At 40.0% G+C, this 27,094-nt stretch overlaps 1 protein-coding gene across 2 annotated transcripts in view; it reads left to right on the top strand.

Annotated features, from left to right (window-relative positions):
- The first annotated feature begins 380 nt into the window (after positions 1-380).
- Positions 381-27,094, top strand: part of SLC24A3 (solute carrier family 24 member 3) — a 205,385-nt gene continuing 178,671 nt past the window's right edge. The window contains exon 1 of one of the 2 annotated variants that reach the window (XM_058178333.1): positions 381-1,305. In XM_058178333.1, the coding sequence (XP_058034316.1) occupies positions 1,158-1,305 (148 nt within the window). In that variant the 5' untranslated portion in view covers positions 381-1,157. The remainder of the gene's footprint in view (positions 1,306-27,094) is intronic. The other variant, XM_058178334.1, reaches the window with a different exon arrangement.

Raw genomic sequence — 27,094 nt, 5'->3', positions numbered from 1 at the left:
ACAAATGCATATTAAAGCAAGAACTTTATTAGGCCAAGGTAGGGTTGTAAAATAGCCCCAAGAATCTTTATTACAATTAGGTGACTAAATTGCTTAAAAACAAGACCTGGGAAGAGGGGTAGAATTATTGAGGTTGATATGCAAAAGTAAACCACAATGCTTTTCTAAAATAGGGGAAAGGTAGGAGCAGAATTCTTCCTTCTTTGGAAGCCACATTTATCACAATTGTTTAGGGACCCGGCATCCTACCTTAGAGTTGGTTCAGGCAAGATGACTTGAGATGATTGTCTGATGACTCTTATGTAGAAATGAGCTATGACCTAACACTGCAGACAGGATAACAACATCCTTACCACCATTCTTAATTCAGCTTTCCCCCCCCCCCTCTGTTGGATTCTTTCTTCCGTGTCAGTTGAATTCACATATTCAACTACCTCTCTCAACAGATGTTGGTAAAAAAAATCAAGCCACCTAACAAGTGCCATCCTTTAATGATCGGGGTCAAATACTCTGTACATGCTCGGGGTTACTTTTTGCTGCCTTCAGCAGACATTGAAGCGAAACCCGGAGACAAATGAAACCGCGCCCAATTTACGGGCTGGAGCCCTGGAGAATTTGGCCAAACCACCTTTGGTCCCCACTGGGCTTTGCGTAGAGACCGGAGTCGTTTTCCACGCGAAGCTTTCCAGGCTGGACCATTAGGGGGATTGAAGCGGGCTCTGGCGGCGGCAACGGGGCGTGGGCTCCCCAGCCGGTCCACCGGTTCCCCCAAAAACAGGATTCGTTGGAAGAGGCGGCGACAGCAGGCGGGACGGCCCCGAAAATGACCCCGCCCCCGGCCTCGAGGAGGGGGCGGAGTCGATCGGCGAGAGGGGGCCCCCGATCGACGGATCTCCGCCGCTGCCAGGCCGGCTAGAGAGCTAAGCTTAGCAGCCGCCAGCCGGGGAGCCCTGCCTATGGCGCAGCGCCTCGCCCTCGCCGAGCAGCCGCGCGCCCTCCGGGCAACAGCACTCGAAAGCGGCTCGGCGTGAGCGACAAAGGAGGCTCGGCTCGGCTCGCTCCTGACGCCCGAGCGGGCTGCCCGGGCGCTTCTTGCTTCGCTCCGGGAGCTGCCGCCGGCATCCTTCGTGGCGCTCTGCACCGCGCCGTCCGTTGAGATGCTGCCGCCGAAGAGGGTCCAAGCTTGGCGGCGCAAGAAGGGGCTGCGCGCGGGGCAGCTATGCCTCCTGGCCTCGCTCCTGGGGCTCCTGCTGCTCTCGTGCGCCCGGGCAGGCCAGCGGGCTGGCCGCTCAGACGCCGCAGCCGGTGAGTGAGAAGAAGGGGGAAGTGAACCTGCGGGGTCGCGGAGCGGGGAGGGGGGCGAAGAAGGGACTCCGGCAGCTACGAAAGGAGCCGCGACGCGGCGTTGGGGAGAAACCAACCAGCCCCCCGGGCGGCGTGGAGGTGCTCAGCTGCGGCCATACCTGCCTGTGGGTTCGGTGATCGGGTGTCCTGCCTAGGGGCTTCCCTCGTGAAGTGCCGCGCTCTCTGGCATCCCCCTTTCTGTCCTTCAGATGAAAGGAATCCTGCTGCTCGGGTTTGTGGGTTGGGTTCAAGTGTGGGGGGGGGGCGTCGATTTGCGGAATCCTTCGCCCTTTCCCAAATGTGAAGGGGTGGGGAGAGCTGTCCCTACCTCCACAGTCTTTGGGGTGGTCCTTTCTTCCTCCACCACTCTGCCTGGCAGGTGCCATTCTGTGACTCCGGTCTGCAGACAGGGAACGGACGTTGCGGGAGCCTTCACTTGTAGGCTGCAGGCAACTCGGATGGCCGAGTCGGGACCGGCGAGCGGGCTCGGCATTCTCCCTTTCCTTTCCCTGAAGTTCTCCTATGCCAGCCCCATTGGAATGAGCTGTGTTCTTGCCTGCTCCCTCACCGGTCCCAATAATGTGCTTTTTTTCACAGAAATATTCCCGGGAGGTTGAAACATGTCTTACTGAAGAACATCAGGAAATAAGTGGCGTTTGGAGTTCCCACCTGATTCATTGAGTTTGCCTAATAAGTTTAATCACCAACTGGCTAACCATATTTTAACTTAGCATGTTGTGTGACCGCCACCCTTTGAGGGTTCAGTAAATTAAAAGAACCTAGGGAATGGGCTAGAATAAACTGTTTTAATTAACCATGGTTTGGTATGTTGTACAAATGTGACTACTTAATCACCTGTCCTGGCCCAAAGTTTGCTTTTCACATTACTGACTTCTACATTATCCCCAGCTATGGAACTTCCTCCAGTGACCTAAGGAACTACTGGGCTAAATGTTAAATGGAAAAGCTAGGATTTGGCTTGGATTCCTACAATTGAAGGACCTGTATGCACATCTCACTGGGATTGTAGCCAAACTGCATATATTACCAAACTGACCTTCATTCAGCTTGTGATCTAATGCATGCTTTTAGAAGGCTGTAATATTTAGATTGCATTCTTGTACTCACTTTCTGCTAGAAATATGCCTAGCTGAATTCACTGGGCCTATTAAGAACATATGTTAGGCTTGTGCAGTTAATGAAACCAAATATTAATAATATATTTCTAGAGTGTCAATAATGAATCTTTCCTCCAAACTGTGGCTTATGCGCCATTCTTCCTAGCTGTCCCCCATTTGCCTTGACTAGTAGAGAGGGGAGGAAGAAAAGAATTTAGTGGGTTCAAGCATCTACTATTGCTATTACTAGTCCTCATCTAATAGCCTAGTAATCTCTTCCAGCTCAACATGGAAAGAGATAATTAGTCTGCCCTCCATCAATGTCATTAAGTTGAGTATTTTTGAGCAAGCTGCAATTTTTCAGGTTTTCTTGGCCTTAGATCAGCAAGACTTATTTTTATCTAACCTTAGCTAGAGAAACCATACAGACTGATGTGGTACTGAATAGCAGATAATAGAATAAATAAATAAACATTTTTTAAAAAATTTGGAATACTCTATGAATAGTTCTATTGACATTTAACTGACTGATAAACTGATTCTTTAGTTGAAATGATAGAATAGATCAATTAATTCTTAACCAATGTGCAACATTAAGTTTTTACCATTTTATATCAATTATTCTTAGCATCTCTGCATTGAGCACATGCATTGCCTTGGGGTTTTTTCAATGGGGCAGATGATAATTATTTCCTATATAGTTACAGGTGATGGCAGAGAAGGTGTGTCTTTCTTTGTAGGTTCATGACGGAGGTGAGATTTGAACATTTCCATCCATTGCTTAGTTAGTCAACAAGACTGCTCTTGTTCTACTGTTCTTCTGTTGTTGTATTGTTTTTTCTAGTTTAAAATTCCTCGGAATCATGATTTTCTGATGTTACTTCAACTAGCTGGATTTTACAGTCTCACTTGTCATTCTGGACTTTCATAGAAGTATCTGTAATTCCAGGTTATTTGGCACCACTGTGACAGCCAATCAGCATTTTCAGGAATTACATATATCTGTTCAACTACGGTTGCATAACTAGTGGAAAGGCTCTTCATTAGGTTTCTTTTGTAATTCCCCTATGCTGCTGGATTTTGTGAAGGGAAAGGCTGTATACAATATCTCACCTACCCCTGACCAAAGGAAAATCCATCTGATTATGGTTTATGTTTATGTTTCATATCATGCAGAAGAGTCACTGAGTCCCATACATAGCCCTGGAAAGTGAATGGTTGAACCTAAGTTAACACTTCTCAATTGTGAGGGCATGCAGTAGAAAACTGAGCAAATGTAATCAGAACTAGATTACTTGTCTTGCTCCTACTAGTGTTACTGTATTCTCTGGAGTTCTTGTTTACCCACTGAGGAACGTGAGTGGTCTAGTATAACATAAACCTGACCTTGATTTGTGTCTTGGAGATCTTATACCAAACTCTGTTACCTGAACTAGAAAACATTTGTTCTGATGATTTATTCTCCTGTATCATGCATTCATAAAGCTTTGATCATGGGAATACTTGTGTTAGATTATGGTATATCCCACTTACAAGTAGTCCTTAGGTAACAATCATTTTTTTATTCAGTGACTATTCAAAGTTACAATGGCTCCGAATGGAGCTGACTTATGACGAATCCTCAATGTTTTGGCTGTTGTAGTGACCCCGTTTTCAACATTCCCTACCAACTTCCCACAAAAAAATCAATGGGGAAACTGGCAGGAAGTCAGAAGTTGTGATCATATAAGGTCCTTACTTAATGACCAATGTAGTCCTAATTTTACAATAGCAACTGGAACTTAGCAATGTGGACATATGTTATACTTTATGACTACCTCACTTAACAATGGAATTCTTGGCCCCAATTGCTGTCATAACCTGAGGACTCTGTACACTATTCTAGTATAAAGTAGCACATTATCTGCAGGCTACTATACAAGAGGCTCTGCTGTCTTTTCAACAAAGCTGTACTGCTACCTATGAAAGTGCTAATTCCTGGACAGTCCCATACTATTACTGCTTCAATATTAAGGGGTTCAGAGAAGGGGAGGTGGAATCCTACCAACAAGGACGGAGAAAGGAAAACGTTTTCAAAGTATTTTCTTGTATGCATGTATGCATGCCCTTAAGTGAGTCTTAACTCCTGCCAACTGCCTAGTGTCTGCAGTATCCTTGGCAAGATTTTTGGAAGTGATTTGCCAATGCCTTCTTCCTTGAGCTCAGAGAAAATGAATTGTCCAAAATTGTCCAGCTGTGCCTAAGATTGGACTAGAACTCATGATTTTCTAATTTCTAGCCTGGTGCCTTAACCACTACTTTCTTGTTTTTTCTTTTGAAAATGTTTCATTTCTCATCCAAGAAGCTTCTTCAGCTCTGACAGGATAATGGGGAATGGAAGGATTTATATTCCTTGCAGACAGCTGGTAATCTGACAGCTGGTAATCTGTGAAACATTTTCAAAAGAAAAAACAAAGTCCAGTTGCCTTCTGAAAAAGCACCTTTGGGACAACCATGACCTGGATGACTGAGAATCTCTATAACCTTTAGCTATACAATTTGGGATGAACACCCTTTGAAGGGTGTGGGAGTAGGAATGGATTTCCAGAGAAAAATTGCAGACTACAGGAACCAGGAGCACTACTCAAGTGACCCTGAGGACACAGATAAACCTCCAAGTGCTTCAAAGACCCTCTAAAACAGCGGTCACCAACTGGTGGTCCATGGACCACTGGTAGTCTGTGAGAAAATTTTGGTGGTCCGCAGAAAGATTATTTGCATTTTTTGTGTTGCACTAAATCAGGGGTATTCAAACTATGGTCCCTGGGCCGGATATGTGCAATGAATATTTGTGTTGCTGCAGAGAATCTCCCCCTTTGGTATCTTTTTGTGTAGGTGGGAGAGGGGCAGAGATTTTGACTTGGGATCTGCTTCAGCCTCTTGGTGTGGGGCTTTGGGCGAAGGCTGGAGGGAAGTGCCGCTGGTGGCAAAGAACTGGAGGGCCTTGTTCCAGTGGGACTGCATCATGGCCTGGAACTGGCTGTCCATCTCAGACCACTGAGGCTCCAGATTGCAAGGTACCTGGCCTTGCAATCCCACAGGTCTTCCCTCAGCTTGAAAAGCCTATGCTCATAGTCCTCAGTGAGGTGCTTCTGCTGAGCCTCCTTCTCGGTCACATCCAATTTGAGCTGAGCTGTTTTGCCAACTCTTTCTCATGGTGGCTGCTTAGCTCCAACAACTGCTTCCTGTTGGGGCCCTAAGGAGCCCGGGCGGGGAAGCGAGGAGTGGCTGGCAGGGCAGGGGTGAGTAGAGGCCAGGGAGGTACCCCTGGATGTGACATCGAGTTGGCCACGCCCACCCAGTCACATTACCACCTAGCCATCCCCAGCCAGTCATTCGGCAGATCATATTAGTGGTCCATGGGATTTAAAATTATGAATTTAGTGGTCCCTGATGTCCGAAAGGTTGTTGACCACTGCTCTAAAAGGATGCAGATTACCAGCTGTCTGCAAGGAATAGAAATTCTTCTATTCTCCACTATTCTGTCAAAGCTGAAGCAACTTCTTGGATGAGAAGCAAAACGTCTTCAAAGAAAAAAACAAGACAGACCAGTTACCTCCTGAAAAAGCACCTTTGGGACAACCATGACCTGGATGACTGACAATCTCTATTGACTGAAATTTTCTTGACAAGGCTTTTCAAAAGTGGCTTGCCATCACTGGAGATTTTTAAGAAGAGATTGGACAGCCATTTGTCTGAAATGATATAGGGTCTCCCGCTTGAGCAGGGGGTTGAACTAGAAGATCTCCAAGGTCCCTTCCAACTCTGTTATTCTGTATTGCCTAAGTCTGAGAGAAAGTGATTGCCCCAAGTTCATCTAGCTGGCTTTGTACCTAAGGTGGGACTACAAGTCACAGTTCTAACCTGATGCCTTAATCATTACACCAAACTCATATATATGCATGATATCATGCCAATAAATACAGGTAGGTAAGTAAGTAAGTAAACAAACAAACAAACAAATAAATAAAGGCAGGCAGGTATTGGCCTGTGAACTAGACATTGTGATAGTATACAAGGACAGAAAGACAGCAGTGGTGATAGATGTAGTAGTGCCAAATGACAGCAATATTAGGTACTGGTGGAAAGAATATAAGAAGCTGGAGAAGTACCAGGACCTGAAGGAGGAACTAGAGACAATGTGGAATATAAAAATGGTCCCAGTGGATGTGGGACCATTTGAGGCTATGACTCCTAAACTGGAAGAGTGGCTCCAGCAGACTCAGGAACAGCATCAGAGCCTTCTGTCCAAAAGAGAGCAGTGCAAGGAACAGCTGATACTGTGCAGAAGCCTCAAACTCCCTGCCTCTGGCAACTAACCCAAGAATGAAGAAGACACATGTCACCCACAGAGGGGAGAAGGGAATGTGTGTGTGTATCAGAATTCCTTACATACTTCAATCAATTGTGCCATTCATTTTCATTCATAATATGTTTTGCCTCATATCTTACATTGTTGATAAAAATAATGAATCACTGATAAACGATGATGAAGAATGAATGAAAAAGAAGGAGGGAGAAACAATGACATTTCAGTTTGTATATGCGTGCCACACAGTATATAAGTTAGAGCACATTTATTAGTCCTGCACTTACATTTTAAAAATGAATTTGTGAAATTATATATAACTTAAGTAGCCATATGTGAAAGAGCAACATGTAGAAGGGCAAAAAAGTGCTTCTCAGATATAGGCATATTATTATGATTATGATTATGACAGTATACACAGCAAATGAGATAACTATGCTGGATTTCGTATCACAGATCACTAGTCGAACACTTCCCAAGCGTTTAGGACTGCGAGATGTATCGGCAAATTATGCGAGCAGATCCCAGTAAGGTGGCCTTCTGCAGCTGACCAATGGTGATCTTGTCAGCGCCAATTGCTTTTAAGTGCTTGCCTAGGTCTTTAGGCACAGCTCCCAGTGTACCGAGTACATCATCATCATCATCATCATCATCATTATTATTATATCAGCAAGAGTTTCTTTGAAATTTGGGGATATGGAATCTTGACATTCTCCACAACATGATAGAAAGTGGAGCCCTTGGTTCTCTCTGAGCTTAGTTGCTTGTTTTCTGACATTTCATTACCCAACTGGCAACATCATCAGTGGAGGTGAATGTGGAACTTGCTGTCTGTTTATATGCAGTACTGTAGCTTGCCTTGCCAATTTTGGTGGGGGCGGCATGGTTTTCTTCTTTTGAATTAGCATCTTTCACCAAGTCAAATCCAAATTAAATCCAAATCCAGATCAAATTCAAAAAAGAAAATAAAAAAAAAAAAACAAGGAAGGAAACAAAAAGACCACAACCCATCCCCTCCAGCAGCCCACATTCAGATAAACCAGGATCAGTGCCTGACAAACAATCAGGCGGAAAACAATATCGTAATCAAGAAACCATCAAGGTTATTCTTGATTGGTTTTTGAAGTTGCCAACCTTCGGAGCTACTGACAAAATAAAAGAAACAAAGCACAAACTGGGCAAACAATAAGTGAATAATTTGCTGTTCTGAAAAAACTGCTCAAATATGGTAAACCAAAATCCAAACACAATTAATTATAGCTTAATGTGATGGATGAATCCTAATCCTGACTCTGCCTGACTTTTTCCTTGCTTGATAAACTGTGATTAAAAACTAATCCTGGATTATGTGCACATATTAAAATATTGTGGTTAATCTATCAACAAACCACATCAATCTTTAGCATCATGAGTGAGCTAGGCCAATATTTATAAGCTGCCATGGGAACTTAAATTCTCATACTGGAGGATGAGTCTCTACTTGTAAGCGGTTCCCCTGCCAGGTATCCATGCCCATACATAACAAGGCTACCTTAGCTGTGAAAGAAACTGTGTGACATTGGTGCCGTCCATAATAACATATACTCAACTATGGGGATTATTATGGCAGATAAAGATTATTTGCATATAGGGATAGTTGTGGCAGACAAATACTATAATCACCTAAATAAGTAAATATGACTGCTTTTCACTAAGTTAGAATTAGCTGTTTCTATCAGTTGTCTTCGACCTTTCTCTATGAGTGGTCTTGATACAATGACATATCCTGTTGAAGTGTCTAATGCTGTCTCTTTGATCTATGGTGTCACATTTCTGACATCTCTGTTTCAATGCATTCTTTAGCATAAATTCTTCAATCATTCTTCAAAAGGCTGCTATCTCGTTAATTCTTCCTAAATTGTATACATGTTGTATTGAATTCTTTTTATTATCTAGATGGAACATTTGTGCTGTACCCTTTCCCCTTTTTGTAAAAAAGTACATGGAATTATTTCATCATCACAATAATCCAAATATTTCCTGAGTTACCCAGTGGACTTTATGACTTTATAAAAATTCCAACCCGGGTCTTTCTAGCCTACTTTCTAATATTTTGTCCCTAACTTATATAGTGTTGGTTTGTTGAAAAAGACTGTTGAAAAAGCTAAGCTATCTTGTTCTCATACAAGTATAGAAAGCATAGTGTAGAAATCAAATAGCTGGCTGCACTGAATTACACTAAACAATTGCACAATTCTTGTATAGCTTGGTATGATATGTGAATTCAGATGCAAGTGTCATTTTATTTGTGGTCTGTTCAGTCTTTAGTTTATTGTTAGTTTGCAAATGAAGGTAGTTGCTTTAAATTCTTTCTCCTACCTGGCATTTTCTCCCAATTATATCTGAATGAGATGTGTATGCTGTGAACTAGTGACTATTCTGATTTGTCTATTTGTTTATTTCTTTTATGTAGCTGCCCATCTTAAAACAACTCTGGTGGTTAAATCAATAAAACAATATAAAACAGTATAAAACCAATAGCCATAAAACTAAAAATAGTGATGGAATGTGACCCTGGAGAAGCAGTGTGTGTGTGGGGTGGGGGCTGCTGTCAGAGCTTTCCCAGAGAGAGGCCCAGATTAAAGCAGTTGTGGTCCTGAGCTAAATGGGGGAGTGGGGAAGAGGTTCATAGTCGCCACACCTTAAGATATATCTAAGAGGTTAGATGGTTATAGCTTTAGTTTGGCAAGATTCTGTCCACAATGAAATAAAGGATTGTATTCCATTGAATCCCACTGTGTCATCTTTGGGCCCGGGCCTGACAAAAACAGAAATGCCTGGTGCCACAGCCAAATTTGATTGATGCACCCACATTCTTGTCTCACCCTGATCTTGCCTTATCCCAACACTTAAGGGAAGAGCCATCTTTTACCTGATCTCCAAAATGTTAAAAGGGTGGGAGTTTATCAGATCTCAGGGAGGAGGGTGTTCTATAGGGCAGGAGCTGCAACAGAACAAGCACATTTTTGAGGAACCACAAGATATAAATGTTTAAGGAAAAGGATCTGGAACATGTCCACTCTACTGTATCTCCTGTGAGGAGATGGACAGAGGTCTTGAACCTGGTCCCAGGCCATGCAGGGCTTTAAACATATAATCAGCAGCTTAAATTGTACCCAGAAGAAAACTGGGAGCCAGTGCAGCTCACATAAAGGGGTGCAGTATGAACAGAGACAACCCAACACTATGTGCTGTTTCATTTTAGACCAGCTGTAACTTCTGTGTGATCTTCATATACAGCCCCATATATATGAAGCATTAGATTTGCTCTATAGGTTGGTTATCCAGAAGTCAATATGGAAGTGCTGATAGAAAATACTACAGCTTTCATTGTTGGTGGTTTATAAGTGTCTGTTCCTTCCTACAATATTGGGCTAAGGCAGTGAGATAATTTCTGGTAGGGTTGGAATGTTGTTGATATAGAGTAAGACAGGTAGATCTGTCAGGTAGACCTGTAGGTCTGACAGGTAGACTTGTCCTTCATCTCCTTGTCATGGTCGGATCACAGTTTGGTGGCAATGAGTTTCTCAAGAGCTGTACCCCTCCACAGGGAGGCAGGACCTATTACATTGGTCCACCTCTGTCAACTAATGGGCTTGGATGGGTTCCAGAAGGAGCTGGGGGTTATAACTGCAGATCTACTGCGCAGTCCAGCCAAGCTCTTAGTTACTGTTTGGAATAGGAAGGTGACTGAGGCTCTGGATAGGATTGCAGCCGTGTGACCTCTCCTCACCCATAGACCTCTCTGTGCCCCATGGTATTCAGAGGAACTGAGAGGGATGAAATGCATGAGGAGACGTCTAGTGCACCGCTGGCGGAAGGCAAAGGATGAACTTGATCGAACATGGGTAAGAGCTGCTATTAAGGCCTACCTTGTGCTGATTTGTGCGGTGAAGTGTAAATACTTATCCACACTAATTGCATCTGCGACCCTCTTTAAGGTGAGCCTCCTCCTCCTGGGCAAGGAGGAGATTGAGGTCAACCTGAAGGGCGCGCTGAGGAATTTGCAGATTTTCTGGAAGACAAAATTACTGACTTCGTTCTCAATTAGATGCCAGCATGGTTACTGGTCCAGTGGAAGCCCCTGAGGCAGGTTCTTGCCCAGTTATCTGGGAATATTTTGACCCTGTTGCTCCCAAGGAAGTGGACAGGATCCTAGGAGTATGCACGCAAGCACCTGTGCCTCCTGGCCTGTGCCTGTGCCTCCTGGCTTGTGAAAGCTTCCCAGGAGGTGACAGCCAGGAGGACTCTGGCGGTGATTAACACTTCCCTACAGGAGAGGGTAGTGCTCCAGCAGTTTAAGGAGGCTGTGGTCTGCCCCCTTCTTAAGAAGCCATAGCTGGACTCCACCCTGTTGGATAATTTCCAACCTGTTTCCAATCTTCCCTTTCTGGGGAAAGTTGTTGAGAAAGTGGACGCGTGGCAGCTCCAGAGGTTTCTGGATGAAATGGATTATCTCAACCTCTACCAGTCAGGATTCAGGCCTGGATTTGGGACAGAAACGGCATTAGTCGCACTTTTGGATGATTTCTGGCAGGAGTGGGATGGGGTAGTCCATCCATCCTTGCTCTACTTGATCTCTTGGTGGCTTTCAATACCATCGCCCATAGTATTTTCCTGGAGTGGCTTCAGGGGATGGGAGTGGGAACCCTTGTATCATCCTGGCTCACTTCCTTCCTCTACCACTGCTCTCAGTCAGTGCTGATAGGAGGGGGAAGATCCAGCCCTCACCCACTACTTTGCAGGGTTCCGCAAGGCTAGGTACTCTCTCTGCTCCTGTTCAACATTTATATGGAGCTGCTGGGTAAGATCATCAGCCACCATGGACTGAGGTATCACTAATATGCTGATGATACTCAGCTGTATGTCTCGGCCCATAGTGAGTTAAGTGATGTTGTGTCCTCCCTCTCAAAGTGCCTAGAGGCTGTTAGGGGTCTGATGGGGAGCAACGGGTTGAAACTAAACCCTGGCAAGATCGAGTGGCTCTGGTTTGGGGTTCATTGGCTCAGGGAGAATTGCCACCTTTGGTTGTGCCACCCCCATCTTGGATGGGGTGGCACGACCCCAAACAGACCCTGTGCGTAAACTGTGGGTTCTCCTGGACTCATGACTCCTGCTCAAAGAGCAGGTGACGGTCGTGGCCCGGGTTGTGCGCCAGTTATGCCCTTTCCTGGACCAACAATCCCTACTCACAGTCACTCATGCCCTAGTCACTTCCTGTCTTGACTGTTGCAACACGCTCTACATGGGGCTGCCCTTGAAGAGCATCTGGAAGCTCCAGTTGATGCATTTTATTTTATTAATTTATTTGATTCTTTTTATTAGTTTTATTGTTTTAAATGAGATTTTATATTCTGTAAGCCACCTTGAGTCACCATGGGTGAATAGATGGTAATATAAATTCAATCAATCAATGTTTTTCAGACAGTTTTGGGCATGCAAATCAATTTCTGGAGGTGTTTAATTGGTCAATGTGTGTGTGTTTGTGTTTATGTATGTAGATGTGTGTGCATCTATCCATGCAACGTCTATCTGTCTGTCTATCTATTGTCTACTATCATTTATCTTTATCACATATGGGGCAAAGAAACATCTTACTCTTACTCCTTTTGTAATTAAATTTGGATTTGACAACCGTCCAATGCAATTAAATATGATAAAATTTATATTTTCATATAATTAAGAACAATATATGTTTATCAGTAGTTGAGTATGAAGCATGTTGTGTACGAGGAATCAAAGCAACTCTGAAATTCAGGAAGGTACAAATATCAAACATGAATACAGATTACACAGTGAATTTAGGTTTATGTCAGGGTTTCAAGTAACACCCCAAATGAAAGAAAATTCCGAGGCTAGAAGGTCCTCAAAGTTCCATTTTATTAGAGATGTCATATTGGCACATCTGGGAAAACCCAAATCTGAAAGCTTCCAGGTTTTCCCCACCCAAAAGAAAGTCTAAGTCCCTGCCCCAGCATCCACATATCCATCACATGGTTCAATCAATGCATTGCCCCAACTGGAGATGCCTCCCAGTTACGCCACTACAGATGCAGGCCAGGATGTTCTTGACTCTCAGAGAAAAGAATGTTATTATGGTTAGATATCTCCCCAACTCCATACAATCCCCACTCCCAGTTTCCCACAGCACTAAATGCGGCAGCCCTGAGGATCCAAAGTAAAAGATGGCTTTCAGGACTGACAGGTTGTAGTTTCTGTTCTTCCCATATACATATCTATTGTTACCTAAATATGCACAAACATGTATGCATGTGTTTCAAGGATGGGTTCTACTTACCTTTACTACCAGTTTGCAACGGCATGCGCAGATCACCCATGATGATGTTGGGGCGGGTGGGCGGAGCCTCCCACCAGTTTTACTACCGGTTCTATAGAAACGGACCGAACCGGGAGCAACCCACCACTGATGTGTTTGTTTTAATAGGTCCTACTGCACAAAATATATGTCACAATCTGCCATGTATAGAAATCACATGAAAGGAAAGTCACAAGGTCACAGAGTAATGTAGCAGTTATAAAGAAATGTTATGCTCTGTAGGATTTGATCATGCAGCCTTTTGACAGCCCCACAGAGAAGTGCCCTGGCTTGAGCAACAGTCTCTCATGTGAAGTTTCTATACAACTGATAGGGTGATATGATTGGGAGTACCAGGGAAATCAGGAGATCCAGGCAGTTCAAATGGGTTTAAAGTTGTTGTTTTTTTGCAAGCTTAAGCTGTCTATAAGAATCTGAGCTACTAACAGTCACAGGAAATTTGCAGGGAGGGAATTCAAGATCAGCTGGATTTAGATCTCTTGTGAGTGCAAAGGGACTCATGACTGATAATGTGTTTGACCCCTCCCTCGTGCTCAGCCTAGTCATCTACTACATAGAATGACAACACAGCCTAATGTAAAGGCATGGAATAGATGGTTATTAATTCAGAAGTCTTCTTATTGGAAACAATAGTAAAAACCTTTCTTGGATTAAGTATTTAATTATTCTGTTGATGAAAGATAGGTGTAGATTGAAAGTATGCAATAGGCTTTGCCCCCTAAGTCCCACTTTGGCTTCCTGTTGAGTTTCTTTTGCTAAAAAGCTGGGACATTGTCTCTTACCATTTTGTACTGGGGGAAATTTAAAAAACATCTGTAGTGGAAGTTTATAAAAAGCATAACATTATTTTTAAAACAAACTACTACTTTTCATATCCTGCATCATCAAAACGCAGCCCTGCCCTATTCCTTAATTCCCCCTAAAATGCACACCCCAAAATATGAGACTAGGCATGTGTGCTCCTGTCTCAGGTTCCTGTGTCGAAGCAATGGCTCTGCCCCATTTTTAATGGATTTTCACATCTGTAGCAAGTTGATGGCAGAATGTTCTGGTGATACATCAGGAAAATTCTGACCATGCTCCTTGTAATCTTAGTATCTTATCAGAGAAACTCTGCCAGTAGCCTGAAGTTTGATCCTGACAGGGCTCAAGGTTGCCTCAGTCTTCTATCCTTCCAAAATCAGGAAAATGAGGACCCAGATTGTTGGGGGCAATATGCTGACATTATAAACCACCCAGAAAATGCTGTAAAGCAAAAATCCCCAACCCCCAGTATGTGGATTGGCACCGGTCTGTGGCATGTTAGCAATGGGCTACGCAAACAACCGAAGCCCCATCTGCAGGATGCAGGCGGCATACAAACCAAACCTCTCTCCATGGAACTGGTCCCTAGTGCCCAAAAGGTCAGAAGCCACTGCTGTAATGCACTATGTGGTGGTATATAAGTCTAAGTGCTATTGCTACTGCTATTATCATAGTATTATTTTATTATCTGATACTATGCTGAAATTTGCAGGGCTTCACTCAAAGCCAGCCCAATCATAATGTAAGATGATGCCTTGAATCAAGGGTGGGTAGACTCTGAACTTAGAATTTATAAGCCCAGGACCCAGAAACCTGAGTTAGGTGAACAAGCCATTCTCCTAGAATTAAAGGATTCTGAATCCAGCAATTTTTTTTGAGCTGAACAGAGCTCACCATCTTTCCATTTCAAGTGCCTCTCCTGGGTCCCCCAATTTTTATTTCAGCTGCATAATTTATGCAAAATTTGAACCTGGGGGAACTTGTTGAAGCACGATGTCTGAATACGGCTTTAGTATACTGAATACCATTCCTGATATTTGGTAAGCTTGTGAATTTTAATTATGAGGCATGCAACTGAAAGACATTACACAGATTTCCTTTTTTGGGCACAGAGCAAGTGGTTTGATGGAGAGTGTTTGCTGAGAGGGATGCTTGCTCCCAGCTGTTTGGATCTCTTTGGAGGTGTTTTGTTTTTTGCTTTGAGCATACACACCATCCCGCATCTGTTTTTTCAAAGGACCTCACTGTTTAAAATGACATCTTAATAAATAAAAAGCGTTACTCGGGACTGGCTGTACTACACAAAATTAAAATAAAACTATTTTCGACCAAGGCAATTCTTTATCTTGAAAAGATGATTTTTCCATACATTAAAAATGAGGTTTATGGCTGCTGGTGAGTGATTGCCTTGCCTCTCAGGCAGGACTTGGTCTTAGTCCCTGCAATGTTTTGATTTTAACTAGAAATGTTGGGAATTAAATTTGAATGTATTAAATACAGAGTTTCTAGTCCACTTATGGATTTATCAGAGCATTAAGCAACTCAGTACTGAGTCTATATGCCAGCTTACTTCAGAGACAAAGGCCTATTCAGTTCACTAGCCTTCTTGTCCAGCATAAATCTTATTTCCATCCTTATATGAATGGGGAAAACTGGAGGAAGGTTTTCAAGGCAATTCTATCTGGTTGTATAGATAAGAGGTGTATATCTATGATTGAGTAAATAAAACATAGACAAGAACCTTGATCATTCTTAAAGGCAGATTATTCCAGAGGTCAAGCCACTGTTAGTTATATAGAGTCAGATTTATATATTATTTATATTTAAAACAGATTCTTTAGTTAGACTTATAAAGCGCTTTGCAGTGCTTTTCAGCCCTCTCTAAATGATTTACAGAGCCAGCATATTGCCCCCAACAACCTGGGTCTTCATTTTACTGACCTCGGAAGGATGGGAGGCTGAGTCAACCTTGAGCTGGTACATGATTATATAAAGCAAACATACAAAAACATCATCAAAAAAGCAATGTGATTAAATGCAGAAATAAACAAAAAATATTAAAATAAAAAGTTGATACAATGTCAGGATGTTAAAATACAAGTTAAATGAAATGAAAATAAAAAAAATAAACTATCCAGGCAATAAAATTAAACATAAACCAACAAATCCAATTGAGACTTTATGATAAAGGATTTATATATTGGGAGAATAATAATATATGGCTCTGACAAGTGAAAGGAAGCAGTGTTGGCTCCATTCAGATGTTCCTGAAAGATTTCATAACTGATTCATCTCTGAAATGTTCTTTTTTCAAAAAGTTTCTTCGGTGCTTAGGACCTTAGACCCTAAAAAGAAGAACTTGAGGTGCTAAGATAGGAAGAGGCAGGTCATTCGACTGCAAACAATTAAAAGCATTACTAACACTTCGAATGATTGTCAGAAATGAACAGGGGAGCCATACAAATATGGCACAATTAGTGTTAAATAAATGTTGATTAAAACTTTCCTGGCCATTTTTTGTATTAGTTGTTCTCAGAAAATCGCCAGTGGTAGTCTCATGAGTACTCCACTAATCTAAATGGAAGAGTTTGTACATCATGGAGGGGCATAACTACATAATCTACCTTATAACAGGAGAAGACGCACCAGTAAAAGTACTGGTAATAATTAAGCAATGGTGGTTCCAAGAACTTCTTCACTTCTTTAGTCAACCTGTTTTTGAGTTAGCCAGAGAAACATGAAAACTAGAAGCTAATTGGTCATAGTATTGGACTGATCAAGGGAGATCCAAGTTCAGGTCCTTATTGAGTGAATCTAATTTATGTGACTACCATTTAGAGCTTTTAGAGAACAAGTGAGTTACAAATGTAATAAGATACTTACTCAGCCTTGTTTGGGGCTGCAAATTGCTCCAAATCCCTTGTGCTATGAGTTTGCAACTGTAGACAGTGATACTTGGAGTGCTGTGATGGATGTTGGAAGGATGCAGAAAGGATTTTGGGAAGTCTGTGTGGAAGAAGAATGTATAAAATTGCAGTCTGTCAATAAGGGATTATGATAAAATAATAATCTGATTTTCCAATTTGCAGTGCTTAAAGTTAGAATACTCTGGTGCATAGATTTTGTGCTGCTCTTAAAATGTCATGTTGTTATCGTTATTAATGTTTTTACAAAGTGAGCTGCCAATAACCTTGAGGAATTAAATATTTTTTTCTAGATAAACTGTTTCTTTAGAGGATGTGCCATGGTTTAGAACTTTAGATCAACATGTTGATAGCATTTTGTTTTAGAGAAGATTTTATAATGCAGGGTTTTAAGATAAAGGGCTGCTTTTGTCTGTTGTTATTATTTAGTGTGTGAAGGGATTTTTTTTAAAAAAAGTGGTTAAGGTGCTGGCGTAGAAACTGGAGTTCTAGGCCTTCCTTAAGCATGAAAACCAGCTCGGTGACTTTGGGCCAGTCACTCTCTCTCATCCTAATTCACCAAAGAGGGTTATTGTTGTGGGGAAAATAGTAGGAGGAAGAATTATTAGGTATGTTCACCATCTTAAGTTACCTTATGAAGGAGGTGGGATAAAAATCTAATGAATAAATCTAATAGATAAATAAAATGATATACAGTGACCATGTGATATTGCCAAAGAAGCTTGGCAAATGGCAAAAAGAACAATGCAATAATTTAAAGAGATTAGAAGTCTTCAAAAGAAATCTTCAGAGGTAGGAAGAGGTGGAAAAATTGCAAGATTTGGTTGAAAAGTAGCATTAAAAGCATAAAAAGAGTTACATCATATTGAATCAGAAGACCAAAAGCATCCCAGCATTTTAGACTTTCAGTGCCCAACCCAAGCAAGGAGATAAGCAGAATATAAATGTAATAAAACACTCCTACTTATGTTTCTACACCTGCTATTTGTGTTCATTCTATTTCCTTTGATTCTAGATGTAACCTGATAGCTATTATGATGAATATTTAATGAATTTAAATATTTTGTGACTTTGAGTGTCCAACCAAGTTTTAAAACAATGTCATCAAGGATCAACCTAATGAAACAAACAGACCTCTCAATAGGCATCTAACTTCTGACTCTCAGCATATCCAGATCTCCTTCTGTGAATCTGACAACATCTTATATTTTCTATTTATGAGGAGGAGAGACAAAGGATAGCAGTACTAGAGATGAGTACTTTTTCACCAAAGCTTGGTAAAATGTTGAAAACTTTGTTCAGAAATATCAATAACAATTCCAGTACAATGAGAAAAACAGTACAATAGAACTCCAGTACAATGAGAAAAACAGCAAATTTTGTAAAAACAAGCTTTTGGATTTGTATACATGTATGTATAGAATATGAGAAAAAACACCTGCTCATACAAACATAGAGTTGGAAGGAATGTTACCAGTAGTAGACATCTAATTTTGCTGCAGGATCCACTATAGCATTTCTGACAGATGATCACCCAGTGTCTGATTGAAGATCTGTAGAGAAGGAGAACTCAAAACATCATGTGGCAGTCAGGAAATTCCTCTTTACATTCCTAAATGTACTTCCCCATAGTTTTAAATTCGTTGGTTCTAATCCTGTCTTCAGAAGTAACAGACAATGACTGTATTCTCTATTTTATATGATAATTCTTCAGGTATTTGAAGTCATATTTTGCCTGACTCATCTTTTCTATAGGCTAAATTTGCTCAGATCCTTTGATTATTCTTCATGGCATTTCATTTCAGCCCCATCAGCTCATCTCCTCTGAAGTTGCTTCAGTTTGTCACTGTCATTTTTAACTGGGCATGGTCTCCCCAGGACACAGTTGAGTGGAACAACTACTTCCTGTGGTCTGGATTCTGTGCTCCTTTTTATTTTTTATTTTATTTTTTATTGCCCTTTTTCTCTTTACATATCTCTTACATATTTAATAGATCTGTGACATTATTCATATAACTAGAATCAATATTCAATACATTGTATGCATTCTATTTCTAAACATTCTATTCCTTTATGTACATTTCCATTCCTTATTTCTATTATCTAGTTATTCATACCACGTCTCCCATACTGCATAATATTCTGAGTCATCCTTTCCCTTTAATCTAATGTGAGTTTGTCCATTTCCACGCAATTAAATATTTTTAGAATTACTAATCCCTCTGGCGGTATGCTCTTTCTTCCAATACTGCGCAAAAGCAATCCTTGCCACCGTTAATATATGTAACATCAAATATTTTATCTTTCTGTTATATTTCGCCCTAAATATCCACAGGAGATATTTGACACTTAGTTAAATCCTGCAGCCATTCCTGTATCTTCATCCAATATCTTTTCACTTCGGGGCATCACCACCATGAGTGAAAAAAGGTACCTTGTCCCTATTTGCATTTCCAACATTTTGGATTTAAATTTGGACACATCTTGGCCAGTCTCTCTGACGCTAAATGCCAATGATAAAACATCTTATATTGGTTTTCCTTATAAACCCCCAATTTAGTTATTGTATAATTTTTATTCCAGATTTTTTTCCCAGTCTTCTAATTCTATGTTATGTGCTACGTTTTTGGCCCAGGCAATCATGGGTTCTTTCACCACCTTCTCTGCTGTATCAATTTTTTTTTTATTTGCATTTATATCCCGCCCTTCTCCGAAGACTCAGGGCGGCTTACACTATGTTAGCAATAGTCTTCATCCTATTTGTATATTTATATACAAAGTCAACTTATTGCCCCCAACAATCTGGGTCCTCATTTTACCTACCTTATAAAGGATGGAAGGCTGAGTCAACCTTGGGCCTGGTGGGACTAGAACCTGCAGTAATTGCAAGCAGCTGTGTTAATAACAGACTGTCTTAGCAGCCTGAGCCACAGAGGCTCAGAGGCAGAGGCTATTATTAGTAAATAATTATATATTTTGGTTATTAGTTTTCCCTCTGGACCTTCCAACAGTTTATCTACTTGTTGTGGTTCAATATCGAATCCATATTCTTCTGCATCCTTTTTATTTCTAGATTGTAACTATAGGTATGGCCACCAATCCATAAATATTCCCTGTTCCTTTAACTCCTGATTGCTTTTGAGTTTCCCTTGATTATCTAAAATTTCGTTTCATGTGAGCATTTTTCCTGCATCTAGTGTATTGGGGTGGATCATAGCCTCCATGGTGGATAGCCACCCGGGGATCTTCATATAATGTTTTTTCTTTATGTCTTCCCACGTTTGTAACAGCGCATCCCTTATTTTAATACAAATGTGCCTTATTTCCCCTGTCCCATAGAAAGGCATGCCACCCGTTTTTTAAATCATGCCCTTCCAATGTTAAAATTCTTCTATTTTTAAATTTTATCCTATCTCTAATCCATACTAATATCGCTGCCTTATAATAGAGTTCCCACGCCAGGAGTCCAAAGCCACTTCTATTTCTACTGTCCTGAAGTGAAACTAATTTTATTCGTGCCTTCCTACCTGACCAGACAAATTTTATAATTATTTTTTTTAGATCTGTGAAAAACTTCTTATCCAATTTTATAGGGATTGTTTGGAATAGATAAAGTAATTTAGGTAAAATATTCGTTTTAATAGTCGCTATTCTTCCTAATAGAGATATCTGTGCTCCTTTTTAATGGACCTCAAGATAGCATTTGTCTTTTTAGAAACTATATCACACTCCTGGCCCATGGTCAACAAGGACAGTGGTATCATTTTCACAGGTACTACTACCAAGCCAGATATCCTCCATTCTATTTTCCTTTCTATCCAGATGCAGAATTTTACATTTTTCTCTGTTAAATTCTACCCTATTCATTTTAGACCACTGTTCAGACCTATCTAAAAATTAACACTGGTATTTAAATGACAAACTTTTTGCTTGCAGCCATGATAAAAATACACTGTTGTGTAATGATAGACATGTAAATAAGTTGGAAAGTATTTTATTTAGGTAATACAACCTTTCCTATTTTGGCATCCTTCAACTGTATTGCACTTGGAATCCTATAATCTCCAGCTTGAACACATGTCCATATACTTCCTGTTCTTGATGCTAGAATTTTTGCAAATAAAAGATTAGGCTCTATAATTACTTAGATATTTTATTCATTCAGCAAATATGTTTTAAGTATACATCTTAAATAAAGTTTGTGACTGATACAAAGGTATATTCATTTATTTATATATTTGTTCAATTAGTGTCTCATTGCATACTTCAGTGACAGCTAATAGTTACACTTGGATCAGGATCACATAATTAACTCAATTATGATAACATTCTACAAATATATAGCCAACCCCAAAGTATTGGTAAAGCCATGTGCTAAAAACTGCATCTCTGAGTGTTATTTCAACAATGAGGCTGCTATAGAAGTTCACTTACTCTGTTCAAGTATTTAGTTGTTATCCAGAGTTGAATTCAGGGGAAACCATTTATAAATGGGTGGGGAAGCTGCCAGGACACTTTGGACCAACTGGCACCTAGGCCTTCAAAACACATTTATTTCCTCCTCTGCTTGGAGCTGTTTTGCACTTTTTCTAAACCAGTGTCTTTCGAAACAAAAATGTATGCTCGGTGCTTGAAAAGAACATTTAGCCTGCCTGAGGGAGATATGGGTAAGACTGATGACTGCACGCTACTCTGTTTAATATTTCAGAGAGTGTGTCAATTCTCTTGCAAAATGCAAAGGAAGCTGGGCTACATCAGGGGGGGGGGAAACCATGTTTAGTTGGAGCCTGCAAGGTTATGTCCTTCTGTTCCCGGAGTCCACTTTTGCCTATGATATTCCTATTTTAGCAATCTAATTCAGAAATATCACAAATTGCAGCATTTTTTGGAACAGGAAGCCGTCATGGCAGTGATTTATGCGCTTAATCTCTTTAAGAATAGACTACTGCAATGTACTCTACTTGGGGCTGCCTTTGAATACTTGGAAAATACAGTCGGCAAGGAAGCAACTCCCAACTTGCTGGTTGGTGAAAGCCACTCTGATCATCCAAGACTGATTTTATAAGTGCTACATTGGCTGCCAATAGGTTTCTGAGTTCAGTTCAATTGTAGAGAGTAAGGAGGGTGATCTTGTGGAGATATGCCAGTGATTTGCTAAAAAACCCTAGCAAAAAGGGCTGAAATGTTTTTTAAAGTCCTAAATGAGTTTTGATTAGCATTCGGAAGTGTCTCAGGTAAATTCCTAATTCACTAAGGAGAAGGAAATACCTTCCAGTCAGACAAGATTCTGTTTGTTTGTTTGTTTGTTTGTTTGTTGTTTAAGAAAATGTATATTTCTGCCCAACTCATTCTCAGTGACTTCAGGCAGCTTACAAAGATAAATTATTATAGTAAATCTCAGTGAAAGTAGTTTTAGGCTTCCTGTGGAAATGATTTTTATGGCCTGTTCTACATAACGGGAATAACATAAAAATAACCTATATAGTCCTATATACTTTGGCTCTGCATGTCCTTAAAACTGTTTACTCCAAACAGAATCTCTCTCTCCTATACTGTACATTCCATCCAGGAGGGATGCTTTGGGTGTCTGCTGTGAAAGATGTGGGGCTGGAAGCCTTCTCAGTGGCTGCCCCACTCTTTTGGACTAGTTTGTCTCCTGGAGACTCCCATGAGTTGCAGGAATGGGTTCAAAATGGTTCATTTTGTGGATTTGTGACTATTTAATGTTTATTTTTCATTATGTTTCATATTGTTAGGTTTTTAACCTTAGTTGTGGACCATATTTCTGTGTTTCATGGAGATTCTTCTGTGGTTTTTAATCTATTTTATGGTTCTAAATCACTTAAGTCCTGTGATAAAGTGGAATTTAACTTGTTCCAATAAAGTAAAATTAGAAAAGTGGAGAATGACATTTGTTTATTTTAATCTTTATTTCCTTATTACTGATTGATCAGCAACCATTATCAGCTAAAGATGATAACTAATACCCTCAAAGCAACACTTTCTTCTACAGTGCTGATGGATTCTTTTTTTTTTTAAGGAGAGAGAAAACTTGAACATGGAATGACTATTTGCACTCATTCCACCACCTCTACAAGTCTCTACTGCAAGTTTGGATGCTTTCCTACTCTTAGTGGGTTGGGAGCAGTGGGTAAAAACACAGAACATGTAATTAGCACCACAGGTTTGAACATAAAAAATATAGCATGCATTAAAATGCACATAATTAAGTTTTTTAATAGATTATCTTCCACAAAAGGTGAAATGTATGCAGCTGTTTGTGGTGGATCAAGGCATAATTCATAGTAGAACTGTGCATGCTTCTTAAATGTTCTGAAAGAAGTGCAAGCACAGCCCCTCTCTCTTACTCCTTAAAGCAGCCCTCATTTTCAGGTTTCCATGTGAGCCTGAAAAGCAGTGCATTAAAGAATCACTGCAATTCAGATAAAGCGTCCTTCACCTCTGTTCACTTGGAAGCCTTAAGAAAAGATATGCTTTAAAAATAACAGAGAGGAGTCATAGTCATACATATGCAAGTTGCAAAATATTTCTTTCCAAGCATTTTTTTTGAAGTTTGTACAGCCATAATACTACATGTGGGAAAACATAGCTGCTTAGTAATGTCTTGAATTGGATGATGAATTTGGATTTTTGAAAGGAAGCAGGTTCAAAGTGTGTCAGAAGATTGAATAAACCTGATCAACAGGCAGGAATGCATCATCAACGTTTGCTTTAATCTCTAACCTATATCATTGCTGAGGTTTGCTTCCCTAATCTTCTTTCCAGTGTGGGATGTTCTCATATGAAGCAATTCATTACTGACATTTCTCGGCCTCTGGAAGTCATGCCGTATCTTTGAAGCTTATTCTGGATATCTCTGAAAAGAAAGAGTTTTCCATGTCAGGCTCTAATGGAAAAAAAAAAAAGAACAAGCAATCTGCAGTTCCAAACTTGGATATTCCTTTATACTGCAGAATATAGCAGGAGATTCTTGCCTTTTGGCTCTCCTTGTTCCCTAAGAAATATTCCAAATCTGTAGAAAAGAGGAGGAACACACAATAAAATGCATCTTAAATATTAACTGTGGAGGGTTTGTAAACAAGCAATGGAAATCTTCCTTGTACATAGGAAAGAGGCTCACCAGAATCTGATGATCCTGACCTAACTTTGATATGTTAGTTTTTCAGGTGCCAGGTACTTTTTAAGGGAGAAGGAGTCTAACAGGCAACATTCCTTTTGTCTGTTTGAAATAATAAAAGCCCCTTAGGAAAAATCTGTACTATTTAATTCTGTTATTTAAAAAATCTTCACCAGCTGATTGTACTGAACAGGCTCTTTACGTGAGGTCTATTATTACGGTGTTTTATGTGGTTGATGATCAAATGACACTTTGTGATTTCAATTTGTATATTCTTTAAAACTTGTAACTTGTCATGACATAAATAATTCAAATAAATAAAGTACATATAGTGTAATTTATAACATAATGATTTACAAGAAATGCATGAGAAAAACCAGCATGGATAATATTTTATATATATATTAAATGCATTGAATGCTAATATTAGAATAGAATAGAATTTCAACTCCTACCCTCAAAACGACGCTATAGAGCACTGCACACCAGAACAACTAGACACAAGAACCGTTTTTTCCCGAAGGCCATCACTCTGCTAAACAAATAATTCCATCAACACTGTCAGACTGTTTACTGAATCTGCACTACTATTATTCGTCTCATAGTTCCCATCACCAATCTCTTTCCACTTATGAGTGTATGACTATAACTTGTTGCTGGCAATCCTTATGATTTATATTGATATATTGACCATCAATTGTGTTGTAAATGTTGTACTTTGATGAACGTATCTTTTCTTTTATGTACACTGAGAGCATATGCACCAAGACAAATTCCTTGTGTGTCCAATCACACTTGGCCAATAAAATTCTATTCTATTCTATTCTATTCTATTCTATTCTATTCTATTCTATTCTATTCTATTCTATTCTATTCTATATTAAATAATTACCATGAATGTCAGAATATTGACTTCTTCTCACCTATACATTCTGTCATGTTTGCTGTTTCAGGGAACTTCTAAGCCCCAGCGGGATTCCAGATAGAAAGATCTCTAGTATTTCAAAATACTGGTTTTTACTCTGAAAACTATAAACTAAATTGCAAACGGTTACCTATATTATTGGGCACCAAGTAATAAAATCTCACTGTGTTCTATCTGTACTACAGGCAGGGTGCTGAATCAAGCACCCCCCACCCGCTTTTATTTTTTTAACCCCTAATGCTCCTATACTTTCTTGGTACATACTTCCCAACTTTTCTCTAGGAGGTGTTCTCTTTTGGGCAAAGGTCAGGTATGAAACAATTCTCAATTTTTTACTTTTATGAGTGTTGACTGCAATACATAGTATTCTTTTAAATAGATATTTGTGTGAATTCATCATTGGGCAACCAACAATGTTATTTATTTAGTTATTACATTTATCCTCTGCCTTTATTTTGTATAAACTCAAGGCCGCATAAGGCTCCGTCCTCCTATTTTCCCCACAATCACAACCCTGCTATCAACTAGGTTGGGCTGAGAGGGAGGGACTGTCACTCAGTCAGCTTCCATGTCAGGCTCTAATGGAAAAAAAAAAAAGAACAAGCAATCTGCAGTTCCAAACTTGGATATTCCTTTATACTGCAGAATATAGCAGGAGATTCTTGCCTTTTGGCTCTCCTTGTTCCCTAAGAAATATTCCAAATCTGTAGAAAAGAGGAGGAACACACAATAAAATGCATCTTAAATATTAACTGTGGAGGGTTTGTAAACAAGCAATGGAAATCTTCCTTGTACATAGGAAAGAGGCTCACCAGAATCTGATGATCCTGACCTAACTTTGACATGTTAGTTTTTCAGGTGCCAGGTACTTTTTAAGGGAGAAGGAGTCTAACAGGCAACATTCCTTTTGTCTGTTTGAAATAATAAAAGCCCCTTAGGAAAAATCTGTACTATTTAATTCTGTTATTTAAAAAATCTTCACCAGCTGATTGTACTGAACAGGCTCTTTACGTGAGGTCTATTATTATGGTGTTTTATGTGGTTGATGATCAAATGACACTTTGTGATTTCAATTTGTATATTCTTTAAAACTTGTAACTTGTCATGACATAAATAATTCAAATAAATAAAGTACATATAGTGTAATTTATAACATAATGATTTACAAGAAATGCACGAGAAAAACCAGCATGGATAATATTATATATATATATTAAATGCATTGAATGCTAATATTAGAATAGAATAGAATTTCAACTCCTACCCTCAAAACGACGCTATAGAGCACTGCACACCAGAACAACTAGACACAAGAACAGTTTTTCCCCGAAGGCCATCACTGCTAAACAAATAATTCCATCAACACTGTCAGACTGTTTACTGAATCTGCACTACTATTAATCGTCTCATAGTTCCCATCACCAATCACTTTCCACTTATGATGTATGACTATAACTTGTTGCTGGCAATCCTTATGATTATTGATATATTGACCATCAATTGTGTTGTAAATGTTGTACTTTGATGAACGTATCTTTTCTTTTATGTACACTGAGAGCATATGCACCAAGACAAATTCCTTGTGTGTCCAATCACACTTGGCCAATAAAATTCTATTCTATTCTATTCTATTCTATTCTATTCTATTCTATTCTATTCTATTCTATTCTATATTAAATAATTACCATGAATGTCAGAATATTGACTTCTTCTCACCTATACATTCTGTCATGTTTGCTGTTTCAGGGAACTTCTAAGCCCCAGCGGGATTCCAGATAGAAAGATCTCTAGTATTTCAAAATACTGGTTTTTACTCTGAAAACTATAAACTAAATTGCAAACGGTTGCCTATATTATTGGGCACCAAGTAATAAAATCTCACTGTGTTCTATCTGTACCACAGGCAGGGTGCTGAATCAAGCACCCCCCACCCGCTTTTATTTTTTTAACCCCTAATGCTCCTATACTTTCTTGGTACATACTTCCCAACTTTTCTCTAGGAGGTGTTCTCTTTTGGGCAAAGGTCAGGTATGAAACAATTCTCAATTTTTTACTTTTATGAGTGTTGACTGCAATACATAGTATTCTTTTAAATAGATATTTGTGTGAATTCATCA

Source organism: Ahaetulla prasina, chromosome 3 (genome assembly GCF_028640845.1).
Source record: "Ahaetulla prasina isolate Xishuangbanna chromosome 3, ASM2864084v1, whole genome shotgun sequence".
Classification (NCBI taxonomy): Eukaryota; Metazoa; Chordata; class Lepidosauria; order Squamata; family Colubridae; genus Ahaetulla; species Ahaetulla prasina.
This window is presented reverse-complemented; position numbering and strand designations above follow the sequence as displayed.